Source organism: Zalophus californianus, chromosome 4 (assembly GCF_009762305.2).
Source record: "Zalophus californianus isolate mZalCal1 chromosome 4, mZalCal1.pri.v2, whole genome shotgun sequence".
Lineage (NCBI taxonomy): Eukaryota > Metazoa > Chordata > Mammalia > Carnivora > Otariidae > Zalophus > Zalophus californianus.
The window spans coordinates 71,159,984-71,182,330 of NC_045598.1; the positions used below are offsets into that span (position 1 = coordinate 71,159,984).

The 22,347-nt window shown below is 35.2% G+C and overlaps 1 protein-coding gene across 1 annotated transcript in view; it reads right to left on the reverse strand.

Moving 5' to 3' along the window:
* Positions 1–22,347, reverse strand: part of SYDE2 (synapse defective Rho GTPase homolog 2) — a 46,836-nt gene that overhangs the window by 14,250 nt on the left and 10,239 nt on the right. The window contains 3 exon segments of the mRNA XM_027620193.2: positions 10,229–10,355; positions 14,393–15,495; positions 21,425–22,096. Coding sequence (XP_027475994.2) covers positions 10,229–10,355; positions 14,393–15,495; positions 21,425–22,096 — 1,902 coding nt within the window.

Genomic DNA, 22,347 nt, shown 5'->3' on the forward strand with positions numbered 1-22,347 from the left:
TACAGTACTGTTATAGGTTGAATTATGTCTCCCACAAAGAAAATATATTTAAATCTTAAATATATTTAAGTCTTAGTCCCCAATACCTCAGAATGTGGTCTTCTTTGGATCTTTACAGAGATAATCAAATTAAAATGAGGTCATTAGGGTGGGTCCTAATATAATATGACTGGTATTCTTATAAAAGGGGAATTTGGACACAGAGACAGATATACATAGATGGAAGAGGATGTAAAGAACACCTTGTGAAGACAGAGGATTGGAGTGATGCATCTATAAACTTAAGGAATGCCAAAGATTGCCAGCAAATCACCAAAAGCTATGATGAAGCAAGGAAGAATTTCTCCACAGGTTTGAGGGAGCAAGGCCCTGCTGACATCTTGATTTCAGACTTCCCCCAGCCTCCAGAATCATGAGGCAATAAATTTCTGTTGTTTTAACCACCTAGCTTATGGAACTTTGGTACGGCAGCCATAGGAAACTAATATGAGTACACAGAAGGGTTTTGCTTCAGTAGTGGATCAAAGAAATAGAAAAAGAGATGGCTTGTTTAAAAGCTGCTCTCATTCTACTTACAAGCACAACTAAAAAGAATCAAACTGTTCCTAAGTAACCTAACTGTCTACCAGAACAAAGCCCAGAAGTGTCTAAAAGGATAAAAAAAACCTAGCACCCAAGAAGATAAAATTCACATCTGACATCTAACAAAAAGTTACAGTGTATATAAAGAAGCAGGCAAATATGATCTATAATGAGGAGGAAAATCAATCGCGAACCAACCCAGAAATGACATAGATGATAGGACATTGAAACAGTTATTATATGGTATTTCATATATTCGTGAAGCCAGAAAAAAGACTGAACATGCTAGGTAGAGACACAGAAGGTATGAAAAAAGGTCAAACTTCTAATAGTGAAAACTAAATATCAGAGATTAAAAATACAATGGATGAAATTAATATTAGCAGAGAATATTAATGACTTGAAGACACAGCAATAGAAATAATCTAAAATTAAACAAAAATTGAAAAAGACTGGAAAAAACGAACAGAATATAGGTGAGCTGTAAAACAAACACAAGTGACCTAATACATGTGTAACTGAAGTCTTTAAAGGAAAGGGGGAGGTAGATGGGTGAGTCAAAACCACAGTCATAGTTGAAGATTTCAACATGCCTCTCTTAACAAGAAGAAAGAATACACATAAAGACATGGAGGATTGAAACATACCCTCATTATTAATCAACCTGACTGCATTGGTAATTATAGCATATTACATTCCAAAACACCAGAGCACATTCTTCTCAAGGGTTCAAATGAAAACATTCACCACAGAAGAGCATGTCCTTGATGTTAAAGTAAGTTTAAATAAATACAAAAAGATGGGGCGCCTGGGTGGCTCAGTTGGTTAAGTGTCTGCCTTCGTCTTAGGTCATGATCCCAGGGTCCTGAGATTAAGTCCCACAAAGGGCTCCCTGCTCAGCAGGGAGTCTGCCCCTCCCCACCCCATTCGTGCTCTCTCTCTCACTCGCTCACTCTCTCCCTCTCTCTCTCATAATAAATAAATAAAATCTTAAAAAAAAAACAACGAAACAAAAAGATTCAAGTCACATGAAGTATGTGCTATAATTATAATGGAATTAAATGAGAAATTAATAATTTTAAATATCTGGAAAATTCCCTAAATATTTTGACACAAACCAACATACTTCTAAATAACTCATGAATCAAACAAGGAAAAGGAAAATCAGAATGTGTTTGAGTTAAGTGAAAATTAAAACACAACACATCAAAATTTGTGGGATGAGTTTCAAGCAGAGTTTAGAGGGAAATCTATAGGACTAAGTGTCTACATTAGAAAAGAAGGAAGGTCCCAAATCAATGGCTTGGGTTTCTTTCTTAAGAAAATAGAAAAAAAAAAAAGGAGCAAATTATACTCAAAGTGAGTAAAAGAAAGGAAACTATAAAGATGAGAGAAGAAAGGCCAGTATTACCCTGATACCAAAACCAGATAGAGACATCACAAGAAAACTACAGACCAATATCTTTTAGGAATACAGACACAAAATTCCTCAACAAATGCTGGCACACTAAATCCAGCAAAATATGAAGGAGGGAGGAGGAGGGAGGAGGAGGAGGGGGAGAAAAGAAGAAGAAGAAGAAGAAGAAGAAGAGAAGAAGAAGAAGAAGAAGAAGAAGAAGAAGAAGGAGAAGGAGAAGGAGAAGGAGAAGGAGAAGGAGAAGGAGAAGGAGAAGGAGAAGGAGAAGAAGAAGAAGAAGAAGAAGAAGAAGAAGAGGAAGAAGAAGAAGAAGAAGAAACATCATGACTAAGTGGGATTAATCTCAGGAATGCAAGGGTTGGCTTAACATCTGAAAACCAATTAATGTAATATACTATATCAATAAAATAAAGAACATAAACCACATGATCATTTCAATAGGCTCATAAAAGTCACTGAACACACTTTCATGATAAAAATACCAAACAAACTTGGAATAGGAAGGAACTTCCTCAACTTGCTAACGGGGATCTATGAAAAATTCAGTTAACATCATAACTAATGGTCAAAAACTAAATGCTTTTCTCCTAAAATCAAGAACAAGACAAGGATGTTCACTCTTGCCACTGCTGTTCAACATATATTGGAGGTTCTAGCCAGGGCAACTAGGCAAGAAAAAGAAATAAGAAGGATCCATCTTGGAAAGAGAGAAGTAAAAGTATCTCTATTTGAAGATGATATAATCTTATATATAGAAAATCCTAAGGAATCCACTAAAATAATAGAACTAATAAATGAGTTTAGCGAAGTACAAGATCAATATGCAAAAATCAACTGTATTTCTATACAGTTCAATGGAAAGAGAATTGTTTTTTAACAAATAGATTCTGAATGGGACATTTGCATAGTAAAATCACTTAGGACAAAGGCAGGACTTCAGCTGGAAATATAACCATTGGTGAGATATCACAGTGTTCACTGAATAAATGGGAATGCCCAAGAGCTCTGCAGATGTTAAACAGGAAAGATAGAGGTGGTGGTGCCATGAGCCTCAAGAGAGCTTCATTCCTCAGGAGAGCATAAGTTTCTACTCAACAATGAAAAGATAATCTGGAAATAGCATTAGTAAACCAAGAGATTACTGACCAAACTTCTTCCTTGACATACATAAAGAAATATGATATATATATAAAGGGCTTGGCATATCATAACAATCAATACATGTTAAATGTACACTGATGATAATAATAAAGCATTTTATACACAGTAGACATGAGTACTTGTTTATTCCCATTTCTTAAGTTATATCATGTGATTTTTTTTTTTTTACTACCATCATTAGTTTTGCAGTCTAAACCTACTTACAATGAATAGCAACATTTGGTGTAAAGAGGACCACTGAGTTAGATTTAGAAAGTGAAAATGCAATTTCCTGTAGTTTGCCAAACAAAGACACTACCTACCCTCTAGGGCATGATAAAAAAAAAAAAAAAGATTCCAAATGTGTTCCTTAACAAAGCATGACTTGTTAGTTCTAACAAAATTTAATATGCCCTGGTAGTTTGAGACTCGCCCTATAAAGCAATTAAATTAAATTAAAACCTAAAAGATCTCCAGAAAAGATAACTTTATAGCTTAGTAAAATACATATTTCAAATATCATTATCCTTTATATAATTAATATACTAAACAATTAATATAAACGGAATTTTAAATTAATCCAAGTTCAAGATTACTTACACTTCACTATAATTTGAGGGCAAGTAAGGGAGAATTATTACTAACAAATACTAAGCCCTTAAAGAATGCTCAATGTACATTATGTTCAATGAAGTGAAAGTTATAGCTCCTTTTCTGTATGTAGACAAAGAGTTCATTGTAAAAATAATCAAAAGATTTCATAAAATGATACCCAGAAGAGGTATTTATACTATGTTGTGACATATACTATGTAACTACCCATCAATCTAGACATTAGCTATATGACCTTATCCCAAAAACTTAGTGACAGACTGGAGTATCTTAAGCCATATTGCCTTAACATCTTTCAAACACTATGAGGACATAAAAACTTTAAGATAATAAGTTTGTGGTGACAATCTTTACTGCTACAGGAACTACTAAAGGAAACTTGGGAAAAACTTCATGGAGAAATTTATTTAGTGCAACACAGTAAATCTTTTATCATGTACTTGAAGAAAATGCAGGCAATTATAGGTAAAGAACTGGTTCTGGCTACATCTCTTAAGCTGCTCTGTAATAGTTAGATACTATGAAACCATATGCCTCTCACCTTCATTCAGGCACAAGGACCGACTATACAGGAAAATTCTACTCATCCCCAGAATAATAGGTATCATCACACTAAAAAGAAAAAAAAAAGCATTCTAATAACTAAAACTACTTCTAACTCTCAAAGACTGGTTTGTAGTATCTGTATTTTATTAATCTCACTTAGCAAAATCACTCTGTTCTCTCTACCTAGAACTCTGGCCCCAGATCTTCCAATGGTTAACTCTGTATTATACAGATCTTAGCTCAAAAGGCACTTCTCAGATGAACTTTCTTCTCTGAACCCCTAGCCACGGGGTCACCAAGCTGACTACTACTTTCAATCAGTATCATTCCCAATGTCCTACTCATCACTCATAAGTTACCATATCTCACTATTCATTTCATTGATTACTGATTCTCTCTTCCCCCACTAGAATACATACAGAAGGACTAAGATACTGTTCATCTTGTTCACTTGTCCCTGGTGCCTAGAAGAATGCCTGGCATATAGTAAATGTTCAATAAATAGTAAATAAACCAATTAATTTCTAGATAGAGAAGGGTAAGTGACTAAGTAGATTCTGGTTATTCCTATGCAGACTCCCCTTCTCCTTGGCTTTCTTACTTTGATTTCTACAGCCACCAACACACCAGTACCCCAGGAATGTACAGTGTTAAGTTTAAAACTCTGGTTCTGATTTGGAGAAAAATGCCAAAACAAATAATCTTTTAGTATTTACCCTTTAGTACTGCAACACAAATGAACAATTTTTTAAGTTTTGTTTTTTGTTAAATAATCGGGAATAATAATTTAAAAAGTCACTGTAGAATTACACATATTCACCTCAAAGAGTTAGCGGATCACCACCTCCATACCTTTCTTTTAGCCCTCCTAGCTACCTCTACGTCTTTAATGTGCAAGTGCTATTATAAAACTTAGTACATGGAAACTCATCCAACTAACTTGGAAGGAAGGGAAGGAGGGAGGGAGGGAGGGAAGGGAAAGATAGAAAGAGAGAGAAAAATGAAAATAATCATGTTCTAACTCTGCTGTTTCCAAATGACCCTCATTGCCAGGTCTGGGTTTCAGTCTGAGAGGGCATTCCAGCTATCTCTCACCATTCACCTGCCTGATGCTTTCCTCTTTAGCAAGTACTGCAAGTCATGTGGCTTGCCATCTCAAGTTTTTGCTAATAGATTGCTCTCCCTTGCTGGCTAAGTCCAGTTCACCTTTTAAGTTAGCTGAGGAGTCACCTTTCCCACCAAGTTCTCCCTAATTTTCCCACAATTTAAGTTAGGTGTTCCTCCTCATATATTATAATCAGCTGTCTCTTACTCAGTCTTCCCCCTGAGACTAGTATTCTTGAGGGCAGAGATTATCTCTTACACATTGTTGTATTCCAAATGCCTTAGCAAAATGTCTAGTGTATAGTAAGCATTCAATATATGGTGGTTAGATGAATGGATACCATTTTTCTACTAGCAACTGCAGGACTATGAAGATTAATATACTAAATAACCTCATTCTTCAAGTGAGACACTGTCCCCTGAGAAAGTGCCCTTATCCTCTATCAGCACCTACTATAACAAAAAATTAACTCACCAGAACCAGAATACTGAAAATACAACTACCGGACTGTGAGAATCATTTCTTCTCAGGTGAAACTTCTATAGATAATAAAGATACATTAGAGTAGATAGATTTGAACACAGAATCACTGACATTTCCTGAAGTTAATTCTATAAATTTTTTTATTTTATTTTATCATGTTATGTTAATCACCATACATTACATCATTAGTTTTTGATGTAGTGTTCCATGATTCATTGTTTGGTATGAATTGGGACACCCAGTGCCCCATTCAATACGTGCCCTCTTTAATACCCATCACCAGATTAACCCATCCCCCCACCCCTCCCCTCTAGAACCCTGTTTATTTCTCAGACCATAGTCTCTCATGGTTCGTCTCCCCCTCTGATATCCCCCCCTCATTTTTCCCTTCCTACTATCTTTTTTTTAAACATAAAATGTATTATTTGTTTCAGAAGTACAGGTCTGTGATTCAACAGTCTTACACAATTCACAGCACTCACCTTAGCACATACCCTCCCCAATGTCCATCACCCAGCCACCCCATCCCTCCCACCCCCCACCACTCCAGCAACCCTCAGTTTGTTTCCTGAGATTAAGAATTCCTCATAATTAATTTTTTAAGTCTATTAACCTACCCCATCCTACCTCACCTATTCTTTCTGAACTTCCTGCTTGCTTTGGTCACACTCCGCAGATGTTACTCAGATCAAATGGCTTTCACTGCCTCAGTATATTTCAATTGCTACATCTATAACCATTCCTCAGTGTTTTGCATTCCTTAGTGTTTATACAGTTTAGATGTCTATGTTCAATCCAGGTAAGGAAAAACAGAAATAATTTGAAAGTTAATGTGCCAGAGATCAGAGAACATACAATACATATGGTAGGGAAAATGTATATTTAATATGCCTAAATGAAGAAAATTATTAATGTTTTAAAGACAATTTTGGGTTTATTTCTGACCAAGTTTTCTTTTGAGGGAAAATAGAAGAATGAATAATTTAAAAAGAATTAAAATCAGAAAAAGTCATGGTCAAATAAACATTTAAGCACTGAACTTAGATATCAATGGTTTAATATTGAAATATGAAGTCTATTTTACATAAGGCAGACACATTCAAATTGAATTTTCCTCTGCAGGAGGCTTGTTCTTTTCTAATAATCACTAAATGATAAATATTTTTACTTTTCTCATTTCTTCTTGTTCCTTTGATAAATAAGCCCCATAAACAATTATGAATAGATTTCATACCTTAAATTTTGCACTTCATGGAAAAATCTGGTTTGTCTGGAGCACTTCATTCTGTGTTCCAGACAAACCAACTACTAAGAACACATTAAACTGTGAGTAAATTCTATTCACTTTATTAATAGCTCATTTTTTAGAACTACTGAACTGTTAATTATATTTCAAAGTATACTTAGAAATATGAGTTCACATGGAACAAACACATGAGGCAACATCATTACTGGCCAATCCCCCAAATCAATAATATCCTTTCTTTTGAGACATAATGAGACCTGGTGTATAATTTATTGTAATATCAATTATTTCTCAATTTTAAATCATTTCACTTGTTCTTTATCAAGAAAGAAAATAGTTCTAGGTTCTTTTAAAAACAGCTTTCCTGGGGCGCCTGGGTGGTGTAGTTGGTTAAGCATCAGACTCTTGGTTTTGGATTGGGTAGTGATCTTGGGGTCCTGGGATCAAGCCCTGCATCAGGATCCACGCCCAGCGTGGAGCTGGCTTGGGATTCTCTCTCCTCTTTCTCACTTCCTCTTCACCCCATCTGCACTCTCTCTCTCTAAAATAAATAAATAAATCTGAAACAAAAACAAAACAAAACAAGAAAAAAAAACCCAGCTTTCCTGAAATGGAAGAGTACGAAGAATAGAGCCAAAAAATACCCAATTCATAAATTATGGAAACTCTCTATTTTAGAAAAGAATGCTATAAATTTAATATTCATTCATATCATCTGCACATGCTACAAATTCCTAAGGATCTTGTCATAGCAAATAATCTAATTAAACCACATCATTCATCTTTTTAATTTGTACATATTTGACAGGATTTTTATTTTTTATTTTATTTTTATTTCTAAGATAATGCCCCACCAAGGCAAAATCTCATTTCATTTGGTTATAGAGTGTAATTTCCTGGGAATTGCTATTTATAAAATTTCCTTTTAATGAATTCATAAAATGGGTCCTTTGCTGATTTTAATTACTTATTATTAAGGGGAAAATTCTACTTTTTTTGTAGACATGATCCATTTTTTTTTTTTGTAGAAAGGAAGGATAAACTTTCTTCCTTTACAAAAATAAAAGTACCCAAAATTTCTGATTTGCTAAAATTTATAAGAAAGAAAAAGGGCCTTGGTTTGTTGTCTCTTTTAAAATGGTTGGGATCAAAGTTTTGATGATCTAAGAATAAATATTAAATACTATGAAAATATAGTCATTCAGAGTTCAGAGATTGAGAACCTCAGCTATATGAAAAGCCTCAATCCTAAAAGTAAGTTTTAAAGGATTCCAACCAACAAAAATCTCTTTAATATGTGCAAGGTGAACCTCCCTCAAATTCTCTCCTAGGCAATTATTTGCATGTAAAATAAAAAATCAAATTAGAGAGATAAATAAACAATATTACAGCATAAAAAAATGGTAGTTAACAGTAGAGAGAACTATCAAAATGACACAGAAGATCTGGAGATACATACCAAAGCATTTATAGGTGAATGGATATGATATCCCAGATATACTTCAAAATAATCCATGTCTGGGGGAGAATCAAATGAGGGGTATAAAAAAGACAGGTTTGGTGGGCGCCTGAGTGGCTCAGTTGGTTGAGTGGCTCAGTTGGTTAAGCGACTGCCTTCGGCTCAGGTCATGATCCTGGAGTCACGAGATCGAGTCCCGCATCAGGTTCCCTGCTCAGCAGGGAGTCTGCTTCTCCCTCTGACCCTCCCCCCTCTCATGCTCTCTCTCTATCTCATTCTCTCTCTCAAATAAATAAATAAAATCTTAAAAAAAAAAGACAGGTTTGGTCATGTGTTGATTATGGAAGCCAGGTGATGGATAAAGAGGGTTTATTACAATTTCTCTCTACTTTTGTATATGCTTCAAAACTTTGCTAATAAGAAGTAAAACAACAACAAAAACAAACATAGAATTATAAGCCAATAGTCCCTGAAGATATCCATTAGTTATGAACAATCTTATAATGGCCAAATTCAAAGGCCTTATTTCTGTTCTCATCTTTTATGATCTCTCCATCAAATGACACTGCCTCACACCTTTCCTTAAACTCTGTTGTCTTTTGTTTCCCAAACTTTCTGACTCCTTTTCTCTCAATCTCTTTAGCTGGATCTTTCTTTGCATGCCTCCAAAGTGTGGAAAGCCTCAAAGCCCTTGTCTTTTCGAACTTTATGGACAATCACAAGGCAGTAATTACGACTACATGTCAATGACCCTCACACTGCCATTTCCCACCCCCGTCTCAGGAGTGTTATTATACGTTGGATTATACTCACCACGTGGTAAATTTTACTACCTCCTCTCCTTAGTTGTACTCTCTACTTTGCCTGATATACTTACATAGATCTCCAACTAGTACCTCAAATTCAATATATGTTTGAAAAGAAACCCAATTCATAATCTTTCTTTACATTTCTCCACCAAAAGCAGTAGCTCTCCTCTCAGCTCTTTAGTTTCTCCAAATGGTACCCAATCAACCAGGTGTCTAAGTCATGCTTATCTGGGCCCTCTCTTCCTTCATATCCTTTCAATGCTATTCCTTCCTGTTGTTACTGCTACCAGACTCCTTCAGCTGGGACGACTACCACACCTTCCTAACTGGTTTTCTGTCTTCTGATTTCTTCTAATTCCAATCCATCACACAGAGTTGCCAGATTAGATTATCTCTAAAGATTTCACTCCCCTGCTCAAAAATCTTTGATGGGTCCCTTCTGCCTCCTAAATAAATCTAAATTCTCTACCCAGGTAGTCAATGCCCTTTACATGACCCAAGCTCCAATCAAAGTGAACTCTAATGGTGTTTTATTTATCCCTCTATGAAGAAAATGTACTCTGCTACATTTCCCTTCTGCTACCTAGTAGAGCTAATGTAGGTCTTACTCCCACCCCAACCCCCCCAATATTTGTTGGCTGTTTGAGGGCAGGGACCATATCTTGGTACCTCCCCACAGAAAATAACACAGTAATGTTTGTGAAGGAAGGAAAACAAGACTTCAGAATAAAACCCAACTCAATTTGGGCTACAAAACAGTATTTCAATTCCTTTTCCTACAGATGCAGTCTTTCCAGAATGTGTACATAGAATAAAAAATATTTATTACCTGTTATTACATTTATATCTGGGTACTGGTTTTCACACAGACCAACAGCTTTGCTATCTCTCTCAAAAGCCTCTCGAAGTTCTTTCTTGACTGCTGCCGAACCACATAATCGGTACAGGCCTACCACCTAGAAATAAAATTATGGCCATATTATGGTAAATTTGATAAAGAGAAAATAATAGCACAAAATGTATAAGTCACATGAAATTGGTAATCAAATATGTTCTGATGACATTTAATTAAAAAACCTCAAACAGCTTTTGAAATCTCACCATAGACTATATTCATCAGACTTCATGAATAAAAACATTCTATTCTTTCTTTTAAATTCAAACAATATTCTATGATTTCTGTAGTGCTATCTATCTTAAGATACAAGCCTTTCACTTTGATTTTATGTGGTCAACCACTATGCCCAAGATTGCGCCCTTTCACATCTTTTGCTCTAAACTGAAGAAATGCAGCACAGTGGTTAAACAGGGTTTTAGATTCCAAAAGCCCCGCCCTATTATTCCTAGCTTAGTGAATTTAGGCAAGTTATTTAATCTCTTTAAATCTCAGTTTATTTTTCCATAAAAAAGTATATAGTTGAAATAAGATTCCAGTATACTATTTATGTTATCTTTTTAGGAAAAAAAAAGATTCTAGGGAAGAAATAAAAGCAAACCTGGAATTTTTTTAACTTACTAAATTGATTATTAAGTGATAAAGGAAATTCAATTAAAATAATATATTAAAGGTAAAATAAAACCTTTAGTTCAAAATATATGTAAGATGCACAGATACCACCCTCCTTCCCCTCAACCTACACTAAAAAGATTTATTTTTTTAAACATTGTTAGTTCATACAGGAGATAAAATTTAAGTCTTAGGAAGCTCACTATAAATTCACTGAGAGGAAATCAACATGATATCTATAAAAGGAAAACATGTCTGATTAAGCAGTTTTTTTTTAAATAAACCTTCAAGAAAACCAAGAAAAATAAGTTACTGTTAACTGTACTTCCACATCAAACACGATTTAGGAAGTTGCATTACCTTGAATTGAAGAAAGTTATAAAGAAATTATTTCAAGACAGAAATAAAGTAAAAACAAACAATGAATATCCCCAAGGATTTGAACTAGGAATCACTTTAAAATCTTACAAACTAGGAGAAGGAGTACACAAATGAAATTTCCAGGTGTACTTAATGACACAAACCTCTCCAAGTCATTAAATAACTGACAAAATATAGAATAGAATATAGAAGGTGGGTCTTGATATAGGAAAGTGTTATTAATAGATACAGAGAAATGTTATGCAAAATATTAGAGATGATAAGCACTAACTATTAATTGGAAGATAGTAAGAAACCTACAACAATTTTTCTTTTTTTGTTTTTAGATTTATTTATTTAAGAGAGAGTGCGTGCATGTGAGCAAGGCAAGGGGCAGAGGGAGGGAGAAGGAGAGAAGCAGACTCCCTGCTGAGTGCAAAGCCCAACGAGAAGCCTGATCTCATGACCCTTGAGATTATGACCTGAGCCTAAATCAAAGGTCAGACGCTTAACTGACTGGGCCACCCAGGCGCCCCAGGAACCTGCAACTATTTTAAGAGAAGGTGATGCAAGGATCAACATAATATGGGAAACTAAGGAATGTACTGAAAAGGAAATTTCCTACTCTTATCCACATTCATAGTGCATTCACATTGAGAATAGCATGTCCTATGCTGGTCACATCTCACAAGACATAGCAGACCCATAGATGATCCAGAAAATAAAGCTAAAATATTAAAATGCTATCACATTAGAAGAAACTAACTCAAGTAGACCCTTCTGGTATAGGCACACTTAAGTGTCAGAAAATTCCCTAATAAAGATGTATCCCCTTCAACTTGAGAAGGAGATGAACCTAGAATAAAGAAAGCAATACTTCAGTAGTAAGTAATAAATTAATGAACCATGCTATCTCAAAAGGTGAATAAAGGAAGACAGAGATCTAATATAGATATTTCAAGGAAAGGACACTTTAGGATATTATCCCTAACTTCAGAGACTGACTTCTTGAATCAAACACTTGAAGTACATGCTTGATGCCTCTATCAGAGACAAAATCTGTACTGGATTAACCATGAGTATGATTTCCACCATAATTTTTCCCACTGGAAGCAGGGGATAGGTGGTAGTAGCCTTCAAAGCATTTGGAAGACGCCACAGACTACTTTTGTATGACTGTTAAAACCTCATGTTCACGGTAACAAAAACAAGAATAATTACTGACTAAAAAGGTAAACAAAATCCAAGTAGAAGTCTGTAAAATACAGACACAATAAGCTTCTTTTTCTGGGGGGTGAGGGGGAGGGAAAAAGCAAAAGAAACAAAACCAAAAAAGGTGTTTAAAAACTGCAGTTCCAAATGTACTACTGTAAATTTTACTTTTTAGTTCACAGGAAATAATTCTTTTTTTTAAATACACCATTTTTTTAAGAGTTTATTTATCTGAGAGAGAGAGAGAGCAAAAGCAGGAGGAGGGAGAGGGAGAGGGCGAAGCCGACTTTCCACTGAGCAGGGAGCCAGATGCAGGACTGGATCCCAGGACCCTGGAATCATGACCTGAGCTGAAGGCAGATGCTTAATCGACTGAGCCACCCAGGCGCCCCATCACAGGAAATAATTCTTTATTAAAGTAACTATTTCTAAACTTTAAGTATAGAAATAAAAAGCATTGCTAAAAATGTTTTCTTAGTATTTAAAAAAGTTATGTCTTATATATACATTCTTTATAAAATATTTCAGAAAAGAGACTGTAAAAGTACAGTGCTATTTGAGTTACTTATTTTAATATTCAATTGTAAAAGTTTCTGTTTAATAATTAGCTTTACAGTCTGCCTAATCTCTGACCTCTCTACATGTTGCCAAAAAAAAAAAAAAAAAAGAAGGGGAGACAGAGAACCTTAAGAAAAAGTAACCGGACCAAGAGTTAGATTGGAAACTAAAGGCTTCAATCTCATATAGACAACATAAAGTCAATCTGAATAATATACCTGAGAAGAGGTTTCAAAAGTTCAGATGTCCCTCCTACCTCTCACCTTCAGAAAGCTACTTCATCTGTTTTTATAGATATCAGCAAATAAGACCCACAGAGATTAAGTGATTTGCCCAATATCACACAGCTAATTAACAATGGAGGAGAAACCAGTACCTGTTTCCTGCATCTTTAATACAAAAACCCACTAACTTACTTAACACTGTTTCCATAGTTTCCTCATCAGGTCCAAGGTGAGTTATTTTAAAATCTTTTCTATATATAAAGAAATCATAGTTCAGACTTGGTGATATTTACCCTTGGTGTTTTTAATCAATGTCATAAATTCTGATAGCACTAAAGCAGAAATAACTCAGAAATACTGACGTTAGGCTTAATTTTTAAATTTAAACAATTACTTGTACCTCAGAATAATATCTTCAGTGATACGCTGTTTCTCATTGTCATAGCCCACATGTATTAATGAAAATAAAGATAAGGTCTAATAAACTGGTTAATATTACATATCTGATTACATACAACACCAGGGTTTTTGTTTGTTTTAATGGGCTGCTTATTTATTTATTTAACCTTCTTATTTGAAAGGAAAAGAGAATGAGAAATGTTATTAGTAGGACCTCTCTTCATCCTCCATGCTATCCCAAAGTTCAGAGACAAATAAGCTTATGCTTCCTGAAGAGTGGGAGAGTATGAGGGAGAGTACAGAATAAGGGCATGGTGTTAGTTTTAGGAGTAAAGTGGGGTTTTAAGATTCACTGTTGGAATTCTGTGCCATAAGAATGTCAAACCATGAAGAAACATTCCTTAAATGAATTAGTCTTTGCCTATCTTATCAGCTCTGGCTTTTCCTAGGAATGCCATTGTAAAGCAATCCTGATAGAGGTATAAGGCCCATGCAGCTCTGCATCACAACATAAATTGTAGAACCATCTAGCATGCTCTCAATTGCTCACTGACAACACAGGTGAAAGTACCCTAAACAGTAATGGAATAAAAATAAAAAATAGGAATGAGAAAATGTCTAAATTGGATTTTTTTAACCCTACCTTGAATTCCTTCCCCTAAGACTTAACAATAAACTTAGTTAAGGCAGATAAATTTGATAAGGAGGTAGTAGAGAAACAGTGAAATAATACCTGACAGCCTCTCTTTTCAATTTCCATAATACATTTTTGTATCAGGAGTGGCACCATCAGTCCTATATTTTCTTTCTCTACAACTTTTCGAATATCAACACCAAATATTACGGGTTCTCGGTTTATATCCAGTCCATGAAGAGAATTCTCCCACTGTTCCAGAAGAGTCACTTTCACATAAATAAGACCTCTAGGCTCAAGTTTGACAGCTAACTGATGTGTCTTTGTCACTCTGAATAAAGTGGGAAGAACAACAGTCCCGTGACAACACACCCGATTTTTTCTTGGAGTCGGTTCCCAACTGAACACTACTAATTTCAAATGCTGTGCATTTTCAATTTCTATGTTGAAAGTATGATCCATGTCTAAAAATGTTGTCCGACATGTGAGCAAAGCTGTTCTTGCTTTGTTTACTGAATCTACCTGAATCGCACAGAAGACATCTTTTGAGTCTATCCGGGGTGGTTTTAAATCCTCAGCACCATAGAAATGCACACTCATGAGCCCAGATATGTACTGTGAACACTTAGGTTGATCAGAAAAACTGTAATGTCTAAAAGCATCAATGTCTATTTCACTCTTGTTACAACTATTTGGAATTATTTCTTTTCCCTTTCCAAATTTGTTTTCAGATCCATGTTTGCTAGATTTAGTTATAAGTTCAGGTGAATCTCCATCACTGAGGTAACCCCCTTTGCACGAATACTTAGAACTCATAAACGTCTTCTTCTGGTAGTTGTGCTGAGAAGATACACTGGTATCCAGATGGTACCGACTTATAACATTCCTCTTAGCAGCTGTGGTTGTGTTCCCAGAAGGCAGAATATCAGCATGATGCATTTCTTGACAGTTACATTTAGACAAGGAAGGAGTATTATCTGGACTGTTCATATGATCCAAAGTTCCTTTGACGCTCAGCTTTCGGCTAAGTTCTGGCAACCTTTTCATTTTCATGGAAAGTTTCCTCACAGTTCGTGGAGATTTTATTTTATCTGGGAAAGACCAGTTAATTGAGCTACTTTTTTTCACAGGGCTAGGGCTTGGAGAAGATGGTTCTGGCACTCCCAATTCAGTCTTATTTGTAGCAGCTAGGATCCCAGGACCTTAAAAAACAAACAAACAAAAAAGGTATTACAAGGTGATATGTTCTGGTTCCTACTTTATAAATCATCAACTAAACAAACTCTCATGTAGACAGATTTTCTTCTCTTGTTTCATCTCATTGGGGAGATTTAGTTAGTTACAAGTTTAGGTAAACTCCATTACCCCCTTCAAACAGAGTATCAAGGATTTCCAGGGGTGCCTGGATGGCTCAGTTGGTTGAGCATGTAACTCTTGATCTCAGTGTTGTTAAGTTTGAGCCCCACGTTGGGTGTAGAGATTACTTAAAAATAAAATCTTAAAAAAAAGCGGGGGGATTTCTAAATAGCTTACAGAGGAAAAAAGCATTTCCCTCTCCATCCGCTTTTCTATTCTAAAGGTTTGGAGGAAGGATAATATAGGTTCCTTTTAAATCTTTCCCACTGCAGTATAATTCAGGAAGTATGCTATTTTAGAACCATAAGCAGTGGATATCAGAGGAAACTAGGAAAGCCTCCTATTTTAATAGGTTTATTTTGGCATATTAATACACATTTAACATATTTCCTATTTTAATATGTTTATTTAGAAATCCTACTCTAATTAAAAAAAGAAATCCTACTCTAATAAAAGAACATTTCTTCTTTATTTTTAAGATTTTTTAATTTATTTACTTGAGAGAGAGAGAGAGCAAGTGAGCAAAAGCAGGGGGAGGGGCAGAAGGAGAGGGAGAAGCAGGCTCCCTGCTGAGCAGGACCCTGAGATCATGACTTGAGCCAAAGGCAGATTCTTCACCGACTGAGCCACCCAGGCGCCCTGACATTTTTTTTTTAACTGGGATTGAAAGTTTGAGGTTAAATAGAATATTTACTTTTTACTTTCACATTCAGAAAAAAAATAAAGCTATTTTTGGGTGGAGAAGAATTAAGAAACATTTCAATGCTTTACTCTTCATGAAAACAGAATTATAAGAAAACTTATTTATGTCTCTGTACTGTCATTTAATACTTTGAAATTGCAAGGAAAGACCCTAATTTAGCTTTTGAAGTTCTAGGGAGCTACTGTATATAAATAATATAAGAAATGTCTTTATAGTTTTTTTAAATCAATCAATTAGCTTTATGATATTCAATATTCAGTTTTTTTTTTAATTTTTTTAAAGATTTTATTTGAGAGAGAGAGAGAGAGAGAGCATGCACAAACGGGGGGAGGGAGAGGGACAAGCAGATTTTTTGTTTTTTATTTTTTAATATACTTTATTTTTTTAAAGCTTTATTTTCAAGAATTAAATGAGGATCCTTGCATACTTAAGTATTAATTTTTCATACTTTGTCTAGCTAAATAAATGTTGGCTGGTGTTATAAATATTAACAATTTAATATTAAACAACTTTTAATATTCTTTTCACCACAATATTTACAATGGCTAATCTCTTGATAGTGCAGTTTAGGCTATTTATTTGTATTTCTTTGTATCTTTTAAAAGATAAGCCTGCTTCCCCCTCTCCCTCTGCCCCTCACCCTGCTCATGCTCTGTCTCTCTCTCTCTCTCTAATAAATAAATAAATTTTTAAAAAAATGTATAGACTAATAAATTTTATTTTAAAATTTGAAACTGTTCCTATTTAAGGGTTCAAACTAATAAAGCAAAATGAAAATATCTTCTAAAATCTAATATAAGTTTAAACTGTTCCTTTAAAGAAACAATCTAGGGGTGCCTGGCTGGCTCAATCAGTAGAGCATCCGACTCTTGATCTCAGGGTTGGGCCTAGAGCTTACTTTAAAAAAAAAAGAGAAAAAAAGAAATAATCTATTTTTTAAACTATTTAAAATTTAAATCAATTTTTCATACTTCATCTAACTATTCCTTACAAAGATCTCTAATGACCCTCATATCAGAGGCTACTCTATGTAATACATTTTCACAATTAAAATGATCCAAAAAAGTATTAATTCATTTCAAAAATCAATAGATTAAATGGCCTTTCTTTAAAGTATTAATATCATCTCCCTCCACCCCTCTTTATGTATCCTAATGACAAAGAACTGGCTTCTTTATAGAGAAAGGACTATTTTAAGCATGCCTGCTGGGCTTTTCTGATAAGTAACTAATAAGAAATGGAGTGTTTGATAAACTAGATAAAGCATTCTCTTGTACTGTAAATTGTAGTACAATTCTACGGTTTACTGGCCTAAAACATTCTATAATAATCAGAGTCTTGCTGTAGTTTACAATCTATTTTGTCATGGCTTAAAAAGCTACCCAGTATATTAAATTGCTCTAGGTTTTTTTACATTATTAAGGAGTTAATTTAACATTCTGACTTTTTCTACACATCATGCATTAAATATTTCCTACTTAAGTCCTTAACTGATTATTAAAATGAAATACTGTATAAATTAGCAATTTCTAACTGCAGACAAGATAATTTATTAAAATAAAAATGCTTTGTTTTTATAAAATCCAAGAGCTGAAATATTACCAAATTCAATAACTGCTTAAAATTAAACCAAAATCGGGATGCCTGGGTGGCTCAGTTGGTTAAGCGACTGCCTTCACCTCAGGTCATGATCCTGGAGTCCCAGGATCGAGTCCCACATCGGGCTCCCTGCCCAGCAAGGAGTCTGCTTCACCCTCTGACCCTCTTCCCTCTCGTGCTCTCTCTCTCTCATTCTCTCTCTCTCAGATAAATAAAATCTTTAAAAAAAATTAAACCAAAATCACACTAATCAAATCACAGACTAGCTATGAAGGGAAAGCACAAAATGAAAATCTTTATAAATTCATGGACCAGGCTAGAATCAAGTGAAACTGGCACATTCCTTCAGCACCTAGAACAGTAACTCGTACACAGTAGAAACTAAGTGTTTACTGAATAAATGAATCAACCAACCAATTGTTAGTTGCCTGTAAGCTGGTAAACCTTTTAGGAATTATAATATAGGAATTACATATAATAGTTACCAGTCATAAAAACCCAGTAATGCTACTAGTAATTAATCCTAATTAAGTAAAATAGAACATGATGAAGATCACTCCAATAGTAGTGGAAACAATCTATTAACACCCAACATAATGAGTCAAATAGATTAGGACACATCAACCCAATTAAATACTATGAAATTGGTAAACAATAATGTTATTCTACAGTATGTAACAATACAAGATGAAAATACCAAGTGAAACTATCCAAAAAGCATAGTGCTATGATTGCAGCTAGATAAAAGATACATATACACATGGGACTTGAAAGACAAACAAGTCATAATTGTGTTAGGATGATTAAAAAATTGTCATTCATATTAAATATACTCAAGCTTTCCTATTTCTTAATCAGAAAATTATTTTAAAATTCAACCATTCTCTTTGCCTATTTCTCAACAGTTCTCTGTTAATACTGCTAAAGAAAACATCACTTTAGGGGCACCTGGGTGGCTCAGTCGGTTAAGCATCTGCCTTTGGCTCAGGTCACGATCCCAGGGTCCTGGGATCGAGCCCCGCATCAGGCTCCCTGCTCCATGGGGAACCTGCCTCTCCCTCTCCCTCTGCCTGCTTCTCCCTCTGCTTGTGCTCTGTCAAATAAATAAATAAAATATTAAAAAAGAAAAGAAAATATCACTTTAGGTGACCTTTCTGATCAAACTAAAACAAAAAATGATGACATGTAAATAAGCTGTCTAAATACTTCCTTTGGTGGGTGCCTGGGTGGTTCAGCTGGTTAAGTGTCCAACTCTTGATTTTGGCTCAAGTCATGATCTCAGAGTCCTGGGATCAAGCCCTGTGTTGGGCTCCTTGCTCAGTGGGAAGTCTGCTTGTTGCATGTCTTCCTCTCCCTCTGCCCCTTCCCTCCAGCACCACCGTCCCACCAGAGCATGAGCTCTCTCTCTCTCTAAAATAAATAAGTAAATATTTATAAATAAATAAATATTTCCTTTGGTCATATTTAATAGTGCTTATAGTTTAATAATATGTTAAAGAGAAGAATAACAGTGAGAAAGGAGACCTAAATGACAGTCCTACCATACTTTCAAGTTTGGGGGTTGTTGTTTTTTGTTTTTGTAATGTCTGTTAGTCTTTCCAGGTTCACAATTTGCCACAAACATAAAATAATACAGTTTAAAGACAATAACTTAAATCAAAGTATGTATCACTTTACAGACACTGGCTTTCTAACTTTGCAGTTGTTCTTATACCCTCTTGCCTTTTCTGCACCGTACCAACCTGCCACTCTGCCATATTCCTTTAAGCCTTCCCTACCACTCCACCCTAATCACAACCTGCGTTCCTATTATATTATATAGCATTTATTTCTCTCTCCATCCAGATTACAAAAAAACCCACAAATTCATGCTGAAAAGTCAGTCTACAATTAGGAATGCACACACACAATTTTTCATTACGTTCAAATCCCAACATGGGGGGGTGTTACTTAATATTTCCAGCATAACTTCTCAGTGTTTCTTTCAAAAAACTAACATCATATAGTACACACTGTTTTTTAACTCACTTTTTCTCTTATCAATATAACATTCACTCCAGCTCCTCACATCCCTGAGGAACAGATTCAAATGCAAGTAGTTTATTTGTAAAGTACAGAAATACTAGCAAGAAGTGAGAAAATTCAGGGGAAAATCCAAGAATTATCAAGCCTGCTACTATGGGCAACTGGTACTTAACCTCAGGAGAAAACTCTGGGAAACAATGTAGAATTATGGCACTCAAGGGGGGAGAGAGCTGAGGTAACCCTACACCAACTCCTGTCAGTCACTGGTTGAGGGGCACGCCTAGACTGCCCTACAAAGAAATTCCGTAACCCTTCTCAGAGTCCTCAAGCAGGGATGTGGATGCTGATGTTTGGAAGTAGGCTGCTTCCCTCTAAATAAGTAATAAAATCCAAGGGATATGCACAAGGTACTGATAGCATCTGCTATACCCCACATCTTTAAATATTCTGTATCATTTGAAATTTTTTTTTAGATTTTTTGTGGGGAAGGGGCAAAGGGAAAGGGAGAGGGACAAGCAGACTCTCTGGTTGTGCAGAACTGGATGTGGGGCTCGATCCCAGGACCCTGAGATCATGACCTGAGCCAAAGTCAGATGCTTAACCAACTAAGCCACCCAGGTGCCCTTCATTTGAAATTTTATAAATTAAAATGACTTGATATAAACCAGAACTGCTTTCTATCCAACATTTGATATCTTGCAACTAAATATGCTTTATGCAGTTTCCTGTGTAGTGTGTCTGGGATCAAATTTGAAAAGAGGCATATCAAAAAATCAAGGCAATCAAAGAAAAATAAAACCATCAGGCTGAACTATATGAAATGCTGTTTTGCAGATCAGACACTGTTGAATCTCAGCAATTTCATATGGTTCAACCTAATATGCATCAAACTTCCAATTATTTCCTTTCTAGGTTCCATAAGTATTGTAGCACCTATTTCCAAGGTCTTTACTTCTCCCCCTCACTTCTTTTTCTCTTCTTCCTTTCCTTTCATGAGGAAATGTAGGCATGAAACCATAAAGTAATAACTACTGGTACACTGAATATACAACTTTTCAGCTATAATCAGGCTAGGTGTAAATGAATGAATGAAGTAAAATCAGATTTACATCTTTTACATATTTTACATATCTTTCTCTTCCACGCCTTGTGATTCCATTCTTTCAACTAAGAGAAAAGTAATTACTATCTCAAAGGACAGACATCCTAAGAGTTGGTGTAGGACTACCCCAGTATCTTCACTCCTTACAAAACCAAGTCTGTGATAGGAATAATGAAACCACCATTTATATAAAAAGGTTTGTAAAGGTTTTTGAGTTTTATTTTTATGAAAATTCACTCACTCTGTAAGAAAAAGTACATAGCTGTAACAGACATCTATATTTAGTTTTAGCTACTGTCAAAGAATTGAATGGAAAAAGAAAAGGCAAACATATGATCATCTTTACCTGCAAAAGGAGATTTCAACATGAGACTCTCCTCTACCATGATACCTTCTTGTATCTTGTGTCCAAGCCTTTGCTTGAACTGCTGCATGAGCTCTGGGGAATGGATGGACTCTACAGGATTCGTTTCATTGGACTGTGTGGTTCTGAGTTCTGAAGAGCACAGCAAGTCTTCAGTGTACTGCTCTGTTTTCATTAGGTCACTACCAGACAATACTCTCAAACTAACAGCAGGAAACTTCAGAACAGGAGGGTCTGCCTCACCAAAACTCAAGGCATTTGATAAACCAAAGTCATCATCCTCAGGAATGGGGTTGTACCATATTTCTCCTTCATCATCTGCATCATTTTCCTCATTGAAGTCTAAAGAACAGTTTCTTGATAATGAAGAATTTGTAGCATCACACACCATATATGTACAGTATTCCTCAGATGACTTGAAGAAAGGCCGTGATAGCTGATGTTTGGGTGAGATGGATAAGTGACTTATGTCTTGGCATTTCTTATTTTCCTCTTCCAAATTAAAAGATCGCAGAGTACTCTGATATAGCCAATTGCGTTTCTTTGACACAGTGATGCTATTAAGTGGCTTATGACCTCTGAATCCAATATCATCCTTCAGATCTTCAAGTTCTCTTCCCTTCACTGAAGACCCATAGACATTTTCAAATAAATCTGTTTCAAAGGAAAAAAAGAAAATACTGTAATGATATAATGCCTAGCATACCAGGAAAGACAGGTCACTTGAAATCAGTTATTAAAATATTATTTTTAAAAAGATAGAAAGAAAAGTAGTATTACATTTGGAGACTAAAATGAAACAAGAAAAATTTTGGCTTTTTCACCTAACAATAATTTCTATTAGACTACTAGTATAAGTGACATAAGAACTCTGAGAAAAAGAATAAACAAACTCTGAGATTGCC